Below are 23,187 nucleotides of genomic sequence, written 5' to 3' on the forward strand. Positions count from 1 at the left end.
AGAGAGGGAACACAAGCAGGGGGAGTGGCAGGCAGAGGGAAAAGGAGAAGCCGGCTCCCCAGTGAGCTGGGAGCCCGATGTGGGGCTCGATCCCAGGACCCTGAGATCATGACCTGAGCCGAAGGCAGACGCTTAACCGACTGAGCCACCCAGGTGCCCCAAGACCAACCATCTTAATAGTCTATTTTTCTGAGACAACTTTTTCTTTGTCAATATGTTTTTTCTACTGAAAATGACTCCTAAATAATGGAACAGTAGAAGAAAACATATCATCAAAACATTTAACAATCACACTGCTTAAGCATTACGGAGAGAGATCTAGAAGGCAATGCATATTGATTTAATTTGCATCTTGTAATTACCTCTTATACCACTGATTGTTAGGATCGGGCAACCTCTCCCCAAATGAGCACATACCACAAACATTTTGTACATAATTTCACAAGTTCACAGCCCTCATGAAGCCTATTCATGAACTCCATTTTCAAAGATGGTAACAATTTCCAGACGGACTCATTTTTTTCACGTACATCCTAGAAATGCCACTTTCTCACAATCTTCAACTTATTTTATAAATGAACCAGTCTTACCAGTTAAAAACTACCTAGAATACTAATGAGCACAAACATATCTGGCTTGAAAACATTTTATTAAACATTTTTGGATATCGCTTCCTACCTTTTAAGTTTAAGAATAAAAAAGACATTTCAATACAAACAAATTTATACTGAAGTTTTTTTCCTTTGTGTAAAGAAATAGGAATGAACTGTGCATTAGTATTTAAAATCAAAGTAGTCTACTGCCAAAACTTTAAATAGCTCAAGAGCACAACAAATTCTAAATGCACTAGGAGCATGTTGTTACTTCCGCCTTCTTGGGAAGGGTGAACCATTAGTCTGTTTATGGCTTAGGATCTGTTTCCATGGTGCTTTCTTGAGCTTCTTCTACCTCTGAGAGCTTTTCATCATCTGCAATTGAGAAAGAACCATAAAACTTTAGTCAAATTTGCTTAAATTATATGTTTATAAATACATGACAACATTTTTATCCTTTATGAGCCAATATGTCTAAAACAAAGATGGCAAAATGGCAGCCTATGACTGTCATCAGCCCACACAGTGTTTGGTTTTAAAAGTGCTGTTTTGGTTTTTGGTGTTTATTAGTTAAGTCAAAATGTAAAATTTATGTGATAGAATACATTAAAAAAAAATCTAGGTTTTAGGTTTTTCTTAAAAACAATAAGGAGGTCAGATAACATCGAAATTTCCAATGGGCTGATACAAATTAGTATTGACTAATACAAAGAGCAAGTCTCCAGTTCCCCAAAGCACCTTCCATTCATGGACTATGCAAATGTGCTTATGCACTAATTACTCCACTCACTTACTGCTGCCTGCCTGGGTCCTGAATTGTTACTTTATAGCAATAAACTATAATAAACCAAGAAGAATTCCAAATCTATCATCCCTGAATTTCTCTTAATGTGAACTATTGGACATGTATTTTAAATGATACATTTCTGCATATATGCAGAAAGCTGAACAGCATGAACACTTTTAACATCATCCTGCTATACTCCTGTTCTGAAACTGAAGGTGTACTCTCTCAATAAGATGTATTATTTTAGAAGGCACACCCCTGGATCACTTAAAAGTCTTGATAAAAATTCATTCTGTGACTATTTCTACTTACTTTCTAGCGTTTGCTGAAGTTCGTGGATGGTACTAAGGAGAACGTGAAACTGTTTCCGTCTCAATTCCAGCTGTGTTAATGAGAAAAAAATTAATACACATTGATCTATACACATATACATATCATAGAGACCAATGTATGTGTACAAATACCTTATCTTCAACACTTTCTTTAATATGTGAAAGATGTTCTAGTTCCTTTCCCAGAGACTCTAGTTCCCTGAAAATAATAAAACAGTGTTATAGCTTGCTAGTTGGGGGAACAGAAGTCACAATTAATACCTAACTTTTTAGTTACTAAAGAATTTAAAAATTAAAAAAAAGATAAGAAGTTATTACACTCCATTATGATGAAACTTTGAAGCTAGGGATGATCTCTTCTTAAATTCTAAGTATGTACTTTTTTAATTAAAATCAAATTTTCTAGATAATTTTTAAAACCTAAGAAAACACAGATAAAGAGAATATCACACCACAAGAATTGATAACTTTTAACATTTTATCATACTTATTTAACCAAAAAAAGTTTTCTTTTTTCCCCCTTGGTAAAAGAAATAAAACATTGCAGATTAACTTGAAATCCTCTTGGAACCTTATTGGCTATCCTCTATCTCAGACCTTTTTCCTCCTCTATTCCCCACTCAGGCAATCACTCTATCACTCCAATCCTTTTTCATACACATATTTGTCTCTTTAAATAATATACAGTATTAGTATATAATGGGGGGAGTTAACTTCTATAAATGTTATTCTGCATCTGTTAGAGAAACTTAGGAATAACTTAAAATTCATTATGTCTTCTGTTTTTCTTTTCACTGATTATGTTTTTCAGATCTGAGTTTTTATTTTTTTAAAGATTTTTATTTATTTATTTAAGAGACAGAGAGCGAGAGCACTAGCACAAGCTAGGGGAGGCAGAAGGAGAAGCAGACTCCCCACTGAGCAGGGAGCCCGACACTGGACTCGATCCCAGGACCCTAGGATCATGACCTGAGCTGAAGGCAGACACTTAACAGACTAAGCCACTCAGGCGCCCCTGAGATCTGAGTTTAACAAGTGTATATCTAAAAAAAAAAGTGTATATCTAGTTTGTTCTTTTAAACTGTTCATTTAGTATTCTACTATATATATAGTATACCATATTTTATCTATTTTCATTTGATATATATATAATATGCATTTAGTTTAGAACTAGAGACAGTAAGATCGGAGGAAGGAAAAACTCAATCAAGTGGTATTAGAATATGTAATCTGGAAGATCTGACCCCTCCTTCTGAAACACATTATGTACTCCCATAAAAATGGAATGCATAGGCTAGTATGTAAACATTTATATAGAAAGACTGGTTCCTTTCAAAGTAAACTCTAAACTTACTTTAATGTCTCATGCCGGTCTGGATGGTGCTGGATCACTTTCGCCAAAGCATCGTATTCTGAAAGATACAAAAATATTTACCAAATTAAGGTTTTTTTTGAACATGGATATGAGAAAAAAGGTATATCACCAGTCTCTCCTAATCACTTTCTCAGTGCATAAAGAAATGAAAACACTGAAGGATGGAAAGAGTACTGCCAATATCACTTGGTTCAACAATAACTACAATGATACATGATTTCAAAACTGTTCCAAACAAGGTCTTTTGCTCCCACTCTGTTTTTCCATTTACCTATCCCTGGGCAGGATATAAGAGGCCAGCATAGGAGAAGTGAACTTAAGCCATTCATTGATCATTAAGTGGACTGATTCTGAAGAGGATCTTATTCACTATTTGCCCAACAAAGAGAAGACCAGCGAGGTCAATATATCCTACCATTCATTTCAGATCTTAACAGTGGCAAATTACACTTCTCATTCTCATTCTAAAGGTAAAGATTTCAGAAATTGAGAAACAATTTAAAATTCAGAAATGATAAAATTCCTTCCTTCTTTTCCACTGAGGCCTCCAAGTTTCCCTGTTATTTCCTGTTAACCTTGAAATGATGAATGCCAGCATTCATTTAAAAGCCTCAACTAGGGGCTCATTGGGTGTCTGCCTTCAGCTCGGGTCCTGATCCCAGGATCCTGGGATGGAGCCTCGCATCGGGCTCCCTACCCAGTGGGAAGCCTCCCTCTCCCTCTGCCCCTGCTTGTGTTCCCTCTCTCGCTGTGTCTCTCTCTGTCACATAAATAAATAAAAATAAAATCTTTAAAAAAATGAATAAATAAAAGCCTCAACTAATTGAGAAAAACACTATGAAACCTTTTTAAATGATTTTAGAATTGATAATAATTATTATATAAGTTGGTATATCCCCTTTTGTAAATTGGTCACTGAACTTGACCACATGTATTTTTGAATGAGTTCAAAAACCAATTTTTTAAAATAAGGAGTTAAATATCTCAATTGGCTCATTGAAAAGTAAAATTTATTGTTTTGAAAATCAGCATTTTAAGTCAATAAAAGTGTGACTTTTAATAAAAATATTTTGGATTACAAAATAATACATGATCAGTCCAGGGGTGACAAAAGAAAAAAAAAAAGATCCCAAGCCATAAAAACCCACAGCCCCAAAATAACCATTAACATTTTCTATTTCCTTCTAGTTTTTTATATATAGGTCACAATTGTGATTATGCATTATATTTTTTATCTTCCTTTCTTTCAGTTTACATTATAGGAGGAACAATGCCCCGGCCATTAAAATTATTTTGAAATAGTTTTTATGGACTGCAACGAGGACATACCCTAATTAAAAAACAAAAGAGGAGTGCCTGACTGGCTCAGTCAGTTAAGCATCTGCCTTCAGCTCAGGTCATGATCCCAGGACCCCGGGATGGAGCCCCACATTGGGCTCCCTGATCAGTGGGGAGCCTGCTTCTCCCTCTCCCTCTGCTGCTCCCCCTGCTTGTAATCTCTCCCTCTCTCTGTCAAATAAATGAATAAAATCTTAAAAACAAAAAAACAAAAAAAACAAAAGAGAGTAGGACAAAGCTAAATTTTAAATGTTTGCTTGTTCTGTACTTAATAAAAACTCATGGGACTTAAATTATTTTCTTTTTCCTGGAAAGTAACTCCATGAAACAAACAAACAACCATTAAAACCTTAGGTCTAGTGTACTTGTGTGAACTGCCTTTGCTGATTAACCATAACATTACTTAGGGCAAAGGGGTCTGAAGACAGTAAAAAAAAAAATGAATACTTAAGAAATATTTGGATTAGGGGTGCCTGGGTGGCTCAGTCATTAAGCGTCTGCCTTTGGCTCAGGTCATGGTCCCAGGGTCCTGGGATCCAACCCCACATTGGGCTCCTTGCTCAGCAGGAAGCCTGCTTCTCCCTCTCCCACTCCCCCGTTTGTGTTCCTTCTCTCGCTGTGTCCCTCTCTGTCAAATAAATAAATAAATAATCGTTAAAAAAAAAATTTGTATTAAAAAAAAGAAATATTTGGATAATCAATACAATCCAGCAAAAATTTAAAAAAAGGTTTTTCAGCATAGCCTTCCTCCTCCACTATTTTAAAGAATAATATAGTTTTAAAGAATTAAGTTTAGCTCTTAATTCTTTTTAATAATTCAGATTGATTCTTGCTGAAGATTTTACCACACAGCATTAAAAGCTGCATGAAAATAGTATTCAGTAATAAAGCATTTGCACACTAAATCCCACAAAACCCTTACCTTGGCGGTTTTTTCGTATTCGCTTTGCTTGAAGAATTTGTTTTTTGCACTCAGCAATTTTTTCATGTGCTCCAGCAATGCTACATTCTATATGAAAAGGTTTTTTTTAAAGACAGTTGCAACAACATGTATAATTTTCATCCATTTTCAATTTTAAAATGTGTTTTTAAATTAAGTTCCATTGCTAATAAAATAGATGCTGGTGTTTAAAAAATAGCTACAACCCAAAATACTGTAATCATATCAGAATACATTTTTGTAGCTAACATTTACTATATTCTTTCTATTAACATTGTCATTGTTATTATTTTACCACTAACCAAAGAAAAATGCTAGTATATATTGTCTCCTTTAGACCATAAAAATTAAAATTTTACATGGACACATTAATTTAAGTTTCTTTACCTATTTCTTTGTAAATTTTTTCATAATTTTCCATTTCTCTGAGATTCATATCATATACAAGCAAAGTTTTGCCCATTGAAAATTCACACTGGGACAGTGTGCTCAGCATACGTTGGTACTGGCTGTATCTAATGGAAAAGAGAGAAACAGAATAAAGATTTTTGTGAAATACCAAAGTTGAACTATTATATATTACAGTGCAGGCAGAACTATCAAGTTCTGAGAGAATCATGTGCTTTATTTAAAATAATTTAGGAGCGCCTGGGTGGCTCAGTTGGTTAGGCAGCTGCCTTCGGCTCAGGTCATGATCCTGGAGTCCCTGGATCGAGTCCCGCATCGGGCTCCCTGCTCAGCGGGGAGTCTGCTTCTCCCTCTGACCCTCCCCCCTCTCATGTGCTCTCTCTCATTCTCTCTCTCTCAAATAAATAAATAAAATCTTTAAAAAAACAAATAAATAAAATAATTTAGAACATCTTTCTCTTATGTTTAATTTTTCCTAATGGGATGTACTTAGATTTATAAACTGCTTTAGTTATAAGTGCAAAGATGGGACTGCTGTTCTTATCAATATAAGCTTAATTCAAACAACTACTTGTTTAAATTTTGTTTAAAATACTTTTAAAAATGTTTTAATCAAGGGGTGCTTGGATGGCTCAGTTGGTTAAGCGTCTGCCTTCGGCTCAGGTCATGATCTCAGGGTCCTGGGATCCAGTCCCGTGTGGGGCTCTCTGCTCAGTGGTGAGTCTGCTCTCCCTCCCTCTCTCTCTCTCAAATAAATAAAATTAAAAAAAAAAGTCTTAAGATGGTTTTTTATCCTCACAACTTTATTTTCACAATTTTTTCACTCTTTACAATGATTTATGTGAAAAGCTAATTCAAATGAGCGAAATTTTTCTAAGGCAAAAAAAGTTATTAAATATATATAAAACCTTGCAATCCATAAAAACTTTTTATGAGCTTATTAAAGAAAGAAAATTGGGGCACCTGGCTGACTCAGTCGGTAGTGCAGGTGACTCTTGATCTCAGAGTCTTTGAGTTCAAGCCCCACACTGGGCCTAGAGCTTACTTAAAAAAAGGGTTGCTGGAGGGGAGGGTGGTGGGGGATGGAGTAACTAGGTGATGGACATTGGGGAGGGTATGTGGTGTAATGACCACTGGGTATTATATAAGACTGATGAATCACGGACTTGTACCCCTGAAACATAATATAGCTTATGTTAATTAATTGAATTTAAATTTTAAAAAAGAAAAAGTAATGCAATAAAGACTGACTCAAATATTTTATGTAAAAAAAAATTTTTTTTAAGAAAAAGAAAATTTCATTTAGATATTTTGTCTAACTAAATGCTAAAAGTGACCAAATTAATGAGCCAGAATTTAATCCTTATTTCTTACCACTACACCTTCTGCACATTTTAATAAACATAAAGCAGGCCTGTGAAAGAAATAAGGGCCAGAAAAATCTACACTTGATTAACCCAGAGTTGCCTCCATAGGACATCTGAAGGTGAGTGAAAATCTGAAATACTGACAGGGCTGTTGTATACACGGTCTAAACTTTGATCAGGACATCGGCGTAGAAACAACAGTGAGATGAAATACCCCTCTTCCTGGGACCCGGAGTTGCACCATTTAATGAAACTTTTCACGAGCAGATTGATTCTCCGATCATCTCCAGCGCCGTCTCCATCAATTAGGAGACGCTTCCGTATGACTTCATCTGGAGAGAAGAAGAACAACGTGAATTAAAACGATGGTCTGGCTCTTGCTGACTTTCAGGGACAAATAACCAATATCACAACTTATTCATTCATCCAAAAGAAAACCATTGAGACGCAAATATACTTCAAGCCACTAAACTGTATACTTACAATGGTTAAGATGGCAAGTTTTATGTTTTGTAGGCTTTACAACAACTTATGTATATATTTTTATGTCAATATAAAGACAGTTATTTAGTGACTATTGTGTGCAGGCATTGTATTAGGGGTCAGGGTTATCAATGCGCTCACGGAACTAGAATTCTACTCCTGGGGTGCTGAGTAGAAATAGTTTTCAGGTATCACCAAGGAAATAAGCCCATAGTTTTTGGAGAACTTTGTTTTGGAAAAACCTGTTCAGACGGAAGGAAGGCTGAAGTGTTCCTATCTCTGACTAGTGTGAGGTAGTGGTGAAAGGCACAGAAAGAAAAGATTTGAAAGTTGTAGTGGCAGATCGGGTGAAAAGAATGAGTGATGGGTCAGAGAACCGGGAATGGATTTGTCAAAAAAAAAAAAAAAAAGCAAAGTGTAATTTAGTTCTTACACCTGTAATGTTTCTTTCCCCATGAAGACTTTTTTTTCTTTTTTAACAAGTCTGTCTCACTTTTGCTTCAAGGGAAAGAAAAGGAAAATGAAATCAAAGAGTAATGATGAGTAATAAGTGGGGCTCCAATCTGCCTGCCTGGCCGTGCTCTTGCTGGACAATAATGCTGGATCATAACAAGAGAAAGGCAGATTGAAACCCAATAAAACATAATTTTTTAAAAAGATTTATTTATTTATTTGAGAGAGAGAGAGCTCACGCGCATGGGGGAAAGGAGAGAATCCCTAAGCAGACTCTCCACTGAGCAGCAAGCCCGAACAAGGGCTGGATCCCATGATCCATGAGATCATGACCTGAGCCAAAACCAAGAGTCCGAGGCTTAACCCACTGAGCCACCCAGGTACCCCAAACATAATTTTCATATCAGATTGGCAAAGATCAAAATACCCAATAGAAAGTGTTGGCAAGGATACTGAGAAATTGCACTTACATACACTGATGGAATGTAGACTGGTAGGCTCTTTCTGGGACAAATGGGCTATCACAAACAAGATTTCAAATGCATTTATCTTTTCGACCCCAGAACTCCAATTCAAGGAATTCATCCCATAGATACCATGTGCATCCATCCACAAAGATAAATGTAAAGAGATGTTCTTAGTGCTGTTTGTAGTAGAAAGACTGCAAACCTAAACATTACCAGTAAGAGACTGGCTAGATTATGAAACCTTCATCTAATATAATATGATGCAGCCAATAGTGTGTATGTATATACCAATGGCAAGAAATCTTTGGTACAAGAAGTGAAATGAAAACAAAACAGGGGCAAAGAAGCACAGAGTTTGCGGTCATTTGTGTAGAAAAGGGGGAGGCTTTGTGTATGTCTGTGTGTGTGCATTTATGTATGTATGTATTCAGAGACAATCTTTGGAAAGAACACAAGAAACTGGTAATAGTGGTTTCTTCTGGTGAGCGGGACTACAGAGGGGATGAGAAAAAATTTAATTTTCTATATCATTTCACATAATTGTTTGTTTTTCACCATGTTCGTGCATTATTTTTTAAAAATAAATTTTAAAGTGTGATTAATTCCTGGAGAGCCTGCACAATGAATCAACGGCAAAATCTTTAAACAACAGTTCCTGTGTGTAGGCAGAAGTATTTCTGAGCGCAGGTGCAGCGGACATAAACTTTGGAAGGCAGGTGGCTGCAGTTTTAAAATCTGTTCTGTGACAACATCGGATAAACATTTTTAGAATTGGGTTTTGTTCTCAGAGGCATGGCTTTGACAGGCAGCTCAAGTTATCAATTCATCAGATATTTTAATTTTACACTGTAAAATACAACCTAATGCTTTCAATTTTTGACCACCGGGGCGCCTGGGTGGCTCAGTCGTTAAGCGTCTGCCTTCGGCTCAGGTCATGATCTCCAGGTCCTGGGATCGAGCCCCGCATCAGGCTCCCTGCTCAGCGGGGAGTCTGCTTCTCCCTCTCCCTCTGCCTCTCCCCACTGCTCCTACTCTCTCTCTCTCTCTCTCTCTGTATCTCTCTGTCTCAAATGAATAAATTAAAAAAAAAAGAATTCTATCAATTTTTGACCACCAACACTATTATTTGAAGAGCCTGAGACAAAACAGTCCTCAAAGAGATTAAAATGCAGAAAATGAACTGATTTTATTTTTTATTACAAACATGCTTTAACTTTGTTAAAAGTAAACATCCAGCAGGTGAGCAGTCTGATGTTTGATGCTGTTCAATTCCTTTCCTTTCTTTTTGTTCAATTTCTTGTTTTCTTATCTCTGCTCTTCCAACCCCCCAACAAACCCCATCTTCCTCCCAGATACCTGGTCATTCTACTTTATTGAGGACCAGCGATAATAGGGAATAGAAAATTGGGAAATGAGTACCCTAATGGGGAAACTATTACCACAGCTCGTTTTTCAAGAGATTTTTAGAGTTTGGTGACTGACTAAAAATGGTTCAAGCACATTTTGTGATCATTCCAGCTGTAGAATTAAGATCTGTGTACTTTTATATATGCAATATCCCAATTTTAAAAGTTTTTGAAAAATGTTTAGAACACTGTACAGGCCAAATAAACTTGGGGAAAAGGTTCATGAGGGCCAGTCCCGTGTCTTATTCATTCTGTTTCCTCCCCAAACTCTCACACTGTGTCTTTACACTTCTCATGTGCAATAAATATTTTTAAACTGGATTTGTGGTGCCTGCCTGGGACCATCTGCCCGCCAAAGAGTTTTGTCTCAATAAAATACTAACAAGGACCAGCAGGCAACCATCTTATTTTCAGGTCCAAAGCAGAGATTTCTCTTCTTGTACAAAAGACATGAATACTTGATCAATGAGCAGATGTGTCCAAGGGTACCAGAGTAGTTCTGAGGATGTGAGATAAAGACCTGAGCTCTTTTGCTCGTGGTGGAGAAATAACGTGCATATGAACACACAAGCAGAGAAGACTGAGATTGTTAAATGAATGACACGGACATGCACCAGAAGATATTAGGACAGCTTCCTTTGGCTTGGGGTAAGAGGGGGAAATGGAATTTGGGCTGCTCTTTTCATACTTAAAAATCATCAGTCACTGGGGCGCCTGGGTGGCTCAGTCAGTTCTAAGTGTCCGAATCTTGGTTTTTTGCTCAGGTCATGATCTCAGGGTCCTGTGATCAAGCCCTACATCAGGCTCCACACTCAGCACAGAGTCTGCTTATCTCTCTCTGCTCCCCACCCTGAGTTCTCTCTCTCTTAAATAAATAAACAAAATCTTTGGGGCGCCTGGATGGCTCAGTCAGTTAAGCATCTGCCTTTGGCTCAGGTCATGATCCCAGGGTTCTGGGACTGAACCTCACATCAGGCTCCCTGCTCAGTGAGGAGTCTGCTTCTCCTTCTCCCCCTGCCTGCTTGTGCTCTCTTTCTCTCTTGCTCACTCTTTTTTTTTTTTTAAGATTTTATTTATTTATGTGACAGAGAGACACAGTGAGAGAGGGAACACAAGCAGGGGGAGTGGGAGAGGGAGAAGCGGGCTTCCCGCGGAGCAGGGAGCCCGACGCGGGGCTCGATCCCAGGACCCTGGGATCATGACCTGAGCCGAAGGCAGACGCTTAACGACTGAGCCACCCAGGCGCCCCTCTTGCTCACTCTCTAATAAAAATAAAATACATAAAGAAAATCTTTTAAAAAATCATCAATCAACAAAGCTAAAAGGTATTTTAACAATATTTACCTACACCTCAAATAACATATACCCTTTGGCCCAACAATCCTAGATAAACTTATATGTATGCAAAATGACTATGTCCATCAACAGGGGGCTAGATAAATTTTGGTACAAGAATATAATGGAATACTATGAAGCCATAAAAAAAAAACCCCAAAGAATGAGGAAATGTCTATGTGCTGATAGAGAGAGATCACTTAAGATAACTTGATAAAAGAGCAAGGTGAGGAACAGTATGTATGGCATGTTTTCTTTCACACATAAATGGGGGAGAAATGAGAATATATGCTTATATTCATACAAATACCCTGGAATGATATACAACTAATAAGAGGGGTTACCAAGGGAGAGGGGCAGTGTAAGTGGGATAGAGAACAGGCTGGAAGATGGGGAAATCTCTTTTTACATTATTTGATTTTTGAACCATATAAGCACTCAAAATCTGTTAGCTGTTGTTTGAAAAAGAAAGCTATGATTATGGTGATGGTATCACAGGTGTTTACATATGTCCAGATGCATCAAACTGTACACATAAAATACTCAGTTCTTTGTATAAAATTATCCCTCAATAAAGCCACTTTAAAAAAAAAAGAGGGGTGCATGCTGGCTCAGTCGATAGAGCATGCAACTCTTGATCTTGGGGTTGTGAGTTAGAGCCCCACGCTGGATGTAGAGATTACTTAAAAAAGTAAAATCTTTGGGGCACCTGGGTGGTGCAGTCAGTTGAGCAACCGAATCTTGATTTTGGCTCAGGTTGTGATCTCAGGGTTGTGAGATCAAGCCCTACATGGGGCTCTGTGCTCATCGTGGAGTCTACTTAAGACTCTCTCTCCCTTTGCTACCCCCTGCCAAGTAAATAAATCTTAAAAAAAAAAACAAATCTTTAAGTAAATATTTAAAAAGGGAAAAAAAAATTTAAAAGCAAGCTAAAGTCCCTTCCCCGTCCCCACCCCAGACAGGGAGAAAGCTGTGAGCTCCAACAGAGGTGGGGAATGAAAGGCTAGAACATGTATGTGCACATGAGAACGTTAAGGAGGCTGGACAAATCTTGGGACCCAAGTACAGAAAGACAGAGGTCAGAATGTGGGAGTCTGCACTAGTGAATGCCATACCTGTGGACTTGGACTTTGCTGGCAGGCAATTGGGAGTTGCTAAAGATTCAGGAGCAGGACTTTCTAGAAGGATTAAGCTGAGAGCAGTGTACAAAATGGACTGCAGCTGGGAAAAGCCCAAAGGCAGGGAAGCTATTAGGAGGCTCCCAAAAAAACATGCAGTAGAAGCTAAAATGGCATGAAAATTAGAGATTAGAATCACAGGTCCTGGGGCAGGTTAGGACCGAGCAGAGGCTTGGCTAGGAAAAGGCAGGGACCATGCCTAGGTGCCATGTGTAGGAGTGTGGCAGTCCAATTCTGGTAGCACCATGGATTTCCTGTCCCAGGTCCTTCTCCCAGTTCAGCCCTATCCCTCTTCCTTCTAAGGGCATTTCTTCACAGCCAAACCCTTGGGCCAAAGTAAAAAACTGGGGCCAACGTTCTGGTTAGTCCACAGAGGTTTTACTTTGTGTGGGACCAAGTTTCACTTCATTGGTAAAATGGGAATAAAAGTTCATCTGTAAAATGGGAATAACATATCCACTTGGAAGGAATGCTGTGAAAACTTATAGAAATGAAATTATACAAAGGAGCACAATGCCTTTTCATGGTGGGAAAGAAAAAAAAAAGTTACCCGTATCTTTACGTTAAATTTAATCCACAACTTGTATCATCCTAAAAAATGTTAAAAAGTGAGTGAACACTGTGAAAGGAGTATCTATCTAGATATATCTGTATCTATAGACACATCTGTGTAACCATGTAGATATATATAATGCACTTAGGCATTCAGAGTTTTGCCTAGTTATCATTTCTCCCAATTTGGCTTCTGTCTCAAGCTTCGTATCATAAGGTCACAGTATCTCTAGCTTAAACTGCAGACACAGTTGTTGCCTAGAAAATTCTCTGGGAATAAAAATCCCTGAAATAACATAAATAAAAATACAGAGCACTGCTCCAACAGCAACAAAGTAAAACAAAAGGGAAAGACGCCAGTTTGAAGACAGCTTATTCTTTTTTTTTTTTAAAGATTTTATTTATTTGACAGAGAGAGATAGCGAGAGAGGGAACACAAGCGGGGGAGTGGGAGAGGGAGAAGCAGGCTTCCCGCATAGCAGGGAGCCTGATGCGGGGCTCATCCCAGGACCCTGGGATCATGACCTGAGCTGAAGGCAGACACTTAACAACTGAGCCGCCCTGGTGCCCCAAACAGCCTATTCTTTTTAAATGTAGATGTGATGCTGATGGTTCCTAACACAGATGACATGAGTATTAGTATTTTTATTTTTTATTTTTTTAAAGATATTATTTATTTATTTGACAGAGAGATAGAGAGCACAAGTAGGCAGAGTGGCAGGCAGAGGGAAAGGGAGAAGCAGGCTCCCCGTTGAGCAGGGAGCCCGATGCGGGGCTCGATCCCAGGACCCTGGGATCACGACCCGAGCCGAAGGCAGACGCTTAATGACTGAGCCACCCAGGCGCCCCATGAGTATTAGTATTTTTAATGGTACCTCATCAATTAGCGTTAGACTGAACACACCTAAAACATGCTTTGTTTACTATATACATTGACTTCATAAATTACCATCATGCTTGAAACTCTCCATAAGCAACTTAAATGATAATATTATTAATTCTGGCAGACCTTGGCCTACCCTTTATAAAAACAGTTAAGATGGCTTAGAAACTATTCTAATGATGTTATCAATATCATTCCTTGTCATGATTGCTTTCTCTACTGACAATGTACATCAATGCCATCTGGAAAAGCTTTTAAAGATTTTATTTATTTGTCAGAGAGAGAAAGGGAGAGAAAGCACAAGCAGAGGGAGAGGCAGGCTCCCCGCTGAGCAGGGAGCCCATGCAGAACTCGATCCCAGGACCCTGGGACCATGACCTGAGCCAAAGGCAGACGCTTAACCAACTGAGCCACCCAGGCATCCCTGGAAAAGCTTTTAACCCCAAATATCTAACATCTGCCCCGAGACTGGCGCTTTCCCACCTGATTTTAGGCTTGTAGGAAGATTTCCTACTGGATTCAGTTACACGTTGTGCTGTTATTATACCTACAAAACGCCCGCCATTCAGAATCACTTTAAAATCAGTTATGACACATATATGCTGATAAGCAAACATTTACTCATCAATTTGGGATACATTTTAGACCCCTCTTTGTCTTATATGCTGACCTATACCTGGGAAAAACTACGTCATTACTTAAGACACTAAATAAGCCTCAAAAAGTCCTTTCAAGGGGTTACATGTTTAATATCCCATTTTCCATAAACAGAGAGGCAGAAGAAATGACTGCTTTATAGCCACTAGACCAACTCTCCTTCTCCAAGCCTCTGGTCAGAGGACACTGCCATTTTAACTGCGTTCTCATTTTACCACAGAAAGGACAATCTCTCATAAACCCAGACTTTCAAAACCCATCATTGTTATTCCCTCACAGTAGCTATTAAAACAAAACAAGTTTTCAGAACATCTTGGAGCAAGTGTTCAAAATAGGAAAAAGGAAAACAATTTGGAAGATAATGGTGGGCCAACTTTCAAGACATTTCTTTACGGATGGGTCAAGGCTCGACAACCAGTAGCAAGAGTGTCACCATTAATGTAACTTCCTCCTAGGGCTAATCTACCCTCAGGTGTGCCTCTCTAAACTGCTAGACCTCACAGCACGGCATTGTCACCTGCTTTTAGGAAAGAGCAATCCTTGGACCTACCAGTGAAGATTAGCATTTTCTTTCTAAAAGCACTTTAGCAAGGAATTCTGTTAGCATGGAAATGCACCATTGTTTTTTTCTTGGTGTTCCTAAACACTCTGGATCCAAACTGAAAACCATGGGAAGGGACAATTTATTTCACACTTTGAGACAGGGTGAATAATAGTGGTGAGCATAGCTGCCTTCCAAAATTAAAAATAAATACATTCTTTGACCTGTCTTCTAGAAGTTATTCCCACAGGTGTGTGAAGACATCTACACAAATATCTCCATTGGAATACTACTTGTAAGAGTAAAAAGCTGAAAATAACTAAATGCTTAAATGTTTAGTAGAGAATTAATATTTTTAAAGATTGTATTTATTTGAGAGAGAGAGAGCGCCCACGAGTCAGTGTGTGCACAAGGGGGGGAGGGGCAGAAGGAGAGGGATAAGCTGACTCCCCACTGAGCAGGGAGCCTGATGTGGGGCTCAATCCCAGGACCCTAAGATCATGACCTGACCCAAAGGCAGATGCTTAACCAAGTGAACCACCCAGGCACCCCGATAATTAATTTTAAAAATATAATCAAATACTACACATTAATACAAAAGAATGAGGTAGAAAGAGCTCCAAGATATGATTACAGAAATAAAACACAGAAGAGTGTGTAAATGTTTGCATAAACTTGTAAAGTATATACACAATGCTTGCAATCGGCTAAGTATGTGTTTTTTTACATATAAATACACTTAATCTACACAATAGCCCTATAAAGTAGATATTACTACCCCTATTTTACCAGTGAAGGAACTGAAAGTTAGCTGCTCAAATTAAATGTCACCAGAAATATGGAGCAGAGCTTTGACTCAAGCTCACAAGTTTGGCACCAGGGAAGGTGCTTTTTACCCTTTATAAAGGCACTTAAAAATCATTCTGAAAAGGTACAACAAAAACCAATTTATAGTGACTACCTCTGGGAGGAGAGACTAGCCATGGAAGGTCAAGAGGGGAAGTTTTCACTTGTCACTTGGTGTGTTTTTTTCTTGAATTGTCTGACATGCATTACTTTTCTTTTTAAAAATACTAATAGTGGTTATCTGGAGAGTGAGCTTATTGGTCATTCTGAGGTACTTCACTTCTTCTGCACTATAAGTTCTATTCAATGTTCTTTAATAAATCTATGATGTGTTAACAAGAAACAAGAAAACTGGCTTGACTTGACCTACAAGAGGAGAGACTAGGGCCATGTAAAACCAGTGAGCATGCAGATTCCTTTTAGATTTATCATTGGACCGCCACTGCTCATGGGTTATTAAGCTGAATTACTATGTCTCATTGTTTTAGGTTAGTTAAAATAACACGTAGCCCCTCCTTTCAAGAAGCTTAAAATCACTAAAACAATTTTGAAGGCCAACAACATCAAGAAGTTACAAAGAGGCAGTGGAAAGAACAGTAAATAAGATGGTTTGCTTTCTCCGTGTAAATATTGATCTCTTGTGAGATACTTAGGGCTAGTCTAAATACATGCTAATGTCAATTACTTAAACCAAAATTCAATCAAAAAAATTTTTTTAAAAAGCAAAAAAAATAGTGTTGAGGTCCTTTTGTTTTTCTCTAGATTTACTTAAGTGTTTAGAGTGTGGTGCTAATAAAGTCAAGGTTGAAACTTCAATTTTGCTTTGAAAAACTATTAATCTGGGCTAAAGAAACAGTATTTAATAGTTATACTACATCAGTAACCCCCGTGCTGGCATCACAGCCGAGGGAACAAAGTGGTCAAATCCACTGGCACTAGTGGGAAAAAAAAAAAAAAAGGCCAAACAAACTCCGTGACCACAAATGTCCAATTGACACTGGACCAGCAACTGAAAGAGGAATCACAGAAGCAGCAGGCCCTTATACAGCATTTATACACTCCTATTTGAGGACCATACATCTTGTTTGTTCCTTTCACTGTGGAGAGTGTCCTGGTTTGGACAAGAGATTAAACAGTCAATTTCAAAGTGCTTTACCTGTATTATCACACTTCACCCCCCTTGAAGAAACCCTATAAAGTGTGTATTATTATCTTCTTTTTACAGATGAGTAGTGTCCTCTGCCACAGGAAAATATACACAATCACATTATTAGAAAGTCATAGCACAGTTCCATTATTCTGTCATATTGTTCATAGGCATATTAAAAGCCATTATTTTAAGTTTTAACAAGCATATATCCAAGCATTATACTTTCTAATTAAAAAACAAAAACATATATACAATAGAGTATTACTCAGCCATAAAAAAGGAGATCTTAGTCATTTGCAAAACCACAGATGGACCATGAGGGTATTCTGCTAAATGAAACAAGTCAGACAGGGAAAAACAAATACCATATGATTTCACTTATATGTGGCATCTAAAAAACAAATGAACAAACAGTACCAAAAAAAAAACCACAAAAAAACCAGACAGAGAACAGATTAGTGGTTATTAGAGGGACAGGGTTATTGCAGGGTAGGCGAAATGAGGAAAGTGGGTCAACTGTATGGTGATGGATGACAACTAGGCTTATCATGACAATCACTTTGCGGTGCATACGGATATCAAATTACGTTGTACACCTGAAACTGATGTTATATACTTTTACCTCAATTAAAAAAAAAATACTGTCAAAACCAACAAGCTCTATTCAATGGAATGTACAGCCACACCCTGCTCCCTGCCACCTCCTTCTCACCTCCCATCTGTGCTCTGGCACATCGGTGTATGTACCTAATGTTCTCTGCACGGCAAAAGGTGCTTCCGGGAGGCTCAGTCGGTTAAGCGCCTAACTCCTGATTTCGGCTCAGGTCATGATCTCAGGGTCATGAGATTAAGCCCTGCGTTGGCTCGAGTTAGGCGTGGAGCCTGCTTAAGATTCTTTCTCTTTCTCTCTCTCTCAAAAAAAGTGCTTCTGAAATGATTTCTATCAGGGTACTAACACTGTTTAACACCCTTTAAATTAACACATACAAAATACAAACTGTGAACATAGTTTTAAGTTAACAGTGACAACATCTAAACTGTTTTCAGGGGCACCTGGGTTGCTCAGATGGTTAAGCATCTGCCTTCAGCTCAGGTCATGAGCTCCAGGTCCTGGGATCGAGCCCTGCATCGGGCTCCCAACTCCGTGGGGAGTCTGCTTCTCCCTCTCCCCCTGCTTGTGCTCTCTCTCTCAAATGAATAAGTAGAATCTTCAAAACAAAACAAAACCAAAAACTTTTTTAGTTAGTCAAAATGCTGGGGTCGCAACAGGGGAGGAGAGAGACCGGCTTTGCCAAGAACTAGCTATGTGACGGTAAGTCACTCACTTCCTAGGACTTCTATTTTGCCATCTATAAAATGGTACTGTTGGTGATATCTATAGTTCAGTATCCATAGTTAAAAATATCATGTCTCTCTCCTCCCCTCTGAGGAGGGCAGTTCCTCAAATTAGCCAGTGTCCTTGTACAGGGTGCAGGGAATAAAGCACTTCTCCTCTAAGAGCTCCCAGTCCGAATGGATAGGCAAACTTGTATGGAAGGATTACATGAGGGCACAGCATCTTGCCAGGCCCCTCAAATTTGTAAGAGGGCATTAGCTGTCCTTTAAACTCCAGAGACAGGTATTGGTACTTCTCCAAGAACTTTTCAGGATGAGCTATTCAGGCCACTCCTGTCTTCTTTGCTGCCATCATCCTAATCCAAACCCACCCTGACTCTTGGAATACTTCTCGCTGGCCTCCCTGCTTCCATTCTTGCCTTCCTAGAATCCATTCTCTACACAGCAACCCAGAATGATCAAAAAGCGTGGGATCACTAATTTTTCCACTTAAAATCCTCCAATCATATCTAAGTACCCAGAGAAGACAATCCAATCTCCTTTCCAGGGCTTAGGTGGCTCTCAGCAAGCTCCTGTTTACTTCTCTGACCTCCTTTTCTATCTCACCCCTCATGACCCACCTAGAGACCAACCCTTATCTTATTCTTTAAATTTATTCCTTATCTTCTCTGAAGGGGAGAGCTTATTTTTGCCTCAGGTCTTTGCGTTAGTTATAACCTGTCCTGAATCCTTTCCTGGACTCCACAGGGTTGACGCCTTCAGGCCTTACTCTAAGGGTCACTTTTCAGAGAGGTCATATCTGACTGTTGGCAGCCCTCCCCCATTATGGTCTTTCATATCCCATCCAGTTCATTCTCAGAACTTAAGTAATTTCAGAATTAATTATGTTCTTTCTCAGAAATTATCTTATTACTTATTTGATTGCACACTACTGCTTCTGTCCCCCAAGCAGAAGTTGGGTCTTCCTCGGTAGTTTACTGCTGTAGACAGCGCCTTGAATTGGGCCCGGAAGGTATGCAATACATTGTTAACCTATCATACCCACTACTCACTTCTGCTTGATTTTTACCAAAAGCCCAGTTGAGGAAAACCATGTTTACAGAGGACTGCCTGAAAAAGTTGTACTTCATCCATTCTTCTATGACCTAAGTATTCTTAAAACAAATTAGAAACACACACACACACACACACACACACCTTGCTCTGAATTGCAGAAGTATTGAGCAGCAGAAGTATTCAGTTAAACCACATGACCTATTGGCTTTAGGATGCCTTTCTAAATTGTGATTTAGCCTTCTTTGACCTAGTCAGGGATGTGCTAAGAAACAGTCCTATGATCATCGGTGCTGATAAGAGGTTAAGGATATGACACTAGCTTTTCTTTATGGGGACCCTAAAGATCAACTAGAAATATCTAGTGTTTTAATCAGAAAGAGCTGTTTGTACTGTGTGTCTAAAGTTGCCTTCTCTCCTGTACACAAGAGCAGAGTGGACCAGGCCCTGGTATGAACTAGTGGAGAAACAACAGTCACTTCTGGCTGTCTTAATTAATGTACCACATTTTACCCACTGCACTCTGAGGATCAACCCACTTCTAACTTCCTCTTGTTTTCCTTCCTCTCAATGCTCTTTTTGCCCTGTTTTCTCATGCATTGATATTTTATGTTTTCACATTATGGTGAACTGCCTTAAATATTTTCTACAATACGTCATTTAAGTGAAATAAGTATTAAGGGCTACAACAGTAATATGCACAAAATAATATAGTTAATAGGTGAAAGATCAACTGGTTCTGGAAAAGAGATGAATATTTGAGGTGGGTCTTGAATAAAAGGCAGTTAACGGCAGAAAAGGGCAATCTGGGGCACCTGGGTGGCTCAGTCGTTAAGCGTCTGCCTTTGGCTCAGGTCATGATCCCAGGGTCCTGGGATCGAGCCCCGCATTGGGCTCCCTGCTCAGCAGGAAGCCTGCTTCTCCCTCTCCCACTCCCCCTGCTTGTGTTCCCGGGATCTCTCACTGTGTCTCTCTCTGTCAGATAAATAAATAAAATCTTTAAAAAAAAACAAAGGGCAATCTGCAAATACAGAGATGAAGAAGACACAGTCCTAATCAAAGAAAAATGGAGAGACGAGTAAACCAATTCTTACATTTCATAGTACTTGCTGAACGTTACCATATGTCGGACTCAGTGCAAACCACTATAACTTTTATTACATTTAAACCTCTAAACAACCCTATGAGATAGACTTTATTATTATCCCCATTTATAAAGAATGAAACAGAGGCTCAAAGAGGTTAATTAACCTGCACAAGATCAAACAGCTTGTAAGGGGCAGAGTGGGTACTCCTGTGGCCTCTAACATCCACTCCACTTAAGTCCTGACATCCTACCTCCTTCTCTGTATTCCCTCTTTGTCTGAGCTCCCAATATCTCTCCCTAGGACTAGTGCAGCCGTGGCTGAATGCACAGTAGTGAGGAATAAGAACTCTGGAGCCAGACTGCCTGGTTTTGAGCTCAGGCTCTATACCTTACTAACTGCACAGACTTGGGCAAGTTGCTTAACCTCCTCGTGTCCCAGTTTCATTTGTAAAGTGGAGTTAATAATTAGAACACTCCTTGACACACGATGAATTCTTTATGTTAGAGAGCACATAACTCCTCTCTTCTCTTCCCCTCATCATTCTTCACATAGTACATACAGCATGGTGGTGTTTTTTTGTTTGTTTGTTTGTTTTGTTTTGCAATTCTGATCACACAGCACCAATGTTAACTACTGATTCCCATTGCCCTCAGAAATCTCTGGCTATAACTTTTTAAATTCTAGCCAATATTTATCATCTTTTGAGTTTTTCCAACACTTTGGGGCCTTTGTACAAGTGGGTCCCCCCACATGGAACACCAGTCCAACTACAACTATTTATTCTTCAAAAACGGAATTAACAGTAACTGTCTTAGGGAAGCTGTTCTTTGAGAATGGATAAGCAATCTTTGCTACATGCTCCCACAGTTCCCACCCTTGTACTTCCCCTGCGGTAACATTTGCCACCCTTAAAACTAATTATCCAAGGTGTCTTTCCACCAGACTGCAACCTAAGAGGGGGGGGGGAAAGGTCTTGCCTGTTGGTTCTGGACTGTAATCCCAAGACCTAGCCTAGATAGGATAAATAAAACTGAAATGAAGCAAAGTTAGAATTTCCCATGAAGGTCCTGGACCTTTAAGAGCCTCCCACTTCACTACGTGTTATCACAAATTTAGGCCTATTACTCTTCTTCCCATTGCAGGCCCTTTAATGTGGTGATCCTGCCTACCCCCAACTTTTCAGAAGTGGCCTCTCCACAGGCATCTACCCTTACTGGTCACCCTCTCTTCAAATCACACAGCCCCCCTAGACATCCCCTTCCCAGATGTTAAAGAACTTCCTTCCTCCTTAACTGAAAACCTTCTTAGGTTCTCCCTCCAGTTGCCCATCATGCCTGTCCACCTTTCGCAAGGTGGCACCCTATTTTATTTCTGCTCTCAGTCCATAGATCACCCCCTGGGTCTCTGCACACGTGGGTCCACCTTCCCTAAACTATCCTCACAACTTTCCACAAACCCCTTATCTGCCTGCCGACCCTCCTCCCATTCCTGCCCGACAAACCACCGTCCCCAACACAAATACACAGACAAATCTTTTATTGCCTTGATCTACCCCAGGTGGCCTCACCCCTACACTGGCTCCTCCTAAATCCCCCATGCACACTCTCTGATTGCCCTCCAGATACCCCGTCCACATCTATGCTTTTTAGATATTATCTCTGTCTCTCCCTCCCTACCTCCAGTCCGGGGCTGGTTCTCAGGCCTCATTGCGATCCACACCACTGTCTGGGGGCCCTTCCCAACCTGTCCAGAAGGCTCCTCCGGGTGTCACCCTCTGTACGCTGACACCCTTAGTACTCGCGTCTTGGAACCTCTCCCTCCGTCCGGGCTTGGCCCCAAACTTCCACCCCATCCCTAAAGTCCTCACACCCTCGAGCCCACCACAGGCCCTCCGGCCCCCTGCGGCAGGGTCCCCACCACTTCCTCCCCTTCGCCACTCCTCGGACCCCATATTCTCACCAAGTGCTCCCTCACCACATCCGCCGCTGGCCTGGACCCCTTGCCGGTACCACCCGCCCACGCACCGCTGCCACCATTCCCGGGCCCCCACGTGTGCTCCCAGCCCCCCGGCCATCCTCCCAACACACCCTCCGCAGGCCCAGCGCGGCCTCCGAAGAGCGGGCCGGGAGTCCAAGGGGCTCCGAGGGCGAGCAAGGGTCCGGGGAGAGGCCCGAAGGACCCGGGGGAAGCGTCGGGGAAAGGCCGGCTCTCCGAGGGGTCTGATCGCTGAGGCCGAGGGGCTCCCGGAAGCGGCCGGGGAGGCCGGGGGGCTCGGGGGAAGCCGGGGCGGCCGAGGGGCTCGGGGGAGCAGGCCGGGGTGGCTGCGAGCGGGCCTCACCGTCAGTCACGGCTCCCATGGCGTGCGCGGCGGCGGCGGCGGCGGCGGCGCAAGCTGAGGCGGCGGTTGGCGGCGGCGGAGGTCAAACTCCCACAATGCAGCCGGGTAAACAGCCATGGAGGAGGAGGCGGCGGCGCCCGCGGCCGCCCGCTCCGACGCCTGAGCCGCGCCGCGCCGCCGCCGCCGCCGCCGCGGGATCAGCGCTCCCCGCGCTCCCCGCGCTCCCCGCGCTCCCCGCACTGCCCGGGGGCGGCCGCGGCCGGCGCGTGTGGGGGCGAGGCC

General features: G+C 40.6%; 1 protein-coding gene across 3 annotated transcripts; it reads right to left on the reverse strand.

Annotated features, from left to right (window-relative positions):
* Positions 1 to 106: 106 nt before the first annotated feature.
* THOC7 (THO complex 7) lies at positions 107 to 23,076 on the reverse strand. 3 transcript variants are annotated; one of them, XM_032411684.1, is made up of 8 exons: positions 22,906 to 23,076; positions 7,355 to 7,472; positions 5,753 to 5,880; positions 5,348 to 5,434; positions 3,067 to 3,124; positions 1,845 to 1,911; positions 1,693 to 1,762; positions 107 to 968 (listed from the first exon to the last, which is right to left on the reverse strand). In XM_032411684.1, the coding sequence occupies exons 1-8, from the start codon at positions 22,922 to 22,924 to the stop codon at positions 901 to 903; spliced, it is 615 nt and encodes a 204-aa protein (XP_032267575.1). In that variant the 5' UTR covers positions 22,925 to 23,076; the 3' UTR covers positions 107 to 900. The 3 variants fall into 3 exon arrangements, with proteins under 3 accessions (XP_032267575.1, XP_032267576.1, XP_032267574.1); XM_032411685.1 differs by having other exon boundaries at positions 7,285 to 7,472; positions 22,906 to 22,932; XM_032411683.1 differs by lacking the exon at positions 22,906 to 23,076 and adding an exon at positions 22,527 to 22,788.
* Positions 23,077 to 23,187: the final 111 nt, after the last annotated feature.

The sequence above is a fragment of the Phoca vitulina genome, unplaced genomic scaffold (genome assembly GCF_004348235.1).
Source record: "Phoca vitulina isolate PV1807 unplaced genomic scaffold, GSC_HSeal_1.0 scaffold13, whole genome shotgun sequence".
Taxonomy (NCBI): Eukaryota; Metazoa; Chordata; class Mammalia; order Carnivora; family Phocidae; genus Phoca; species Phoca vitulina.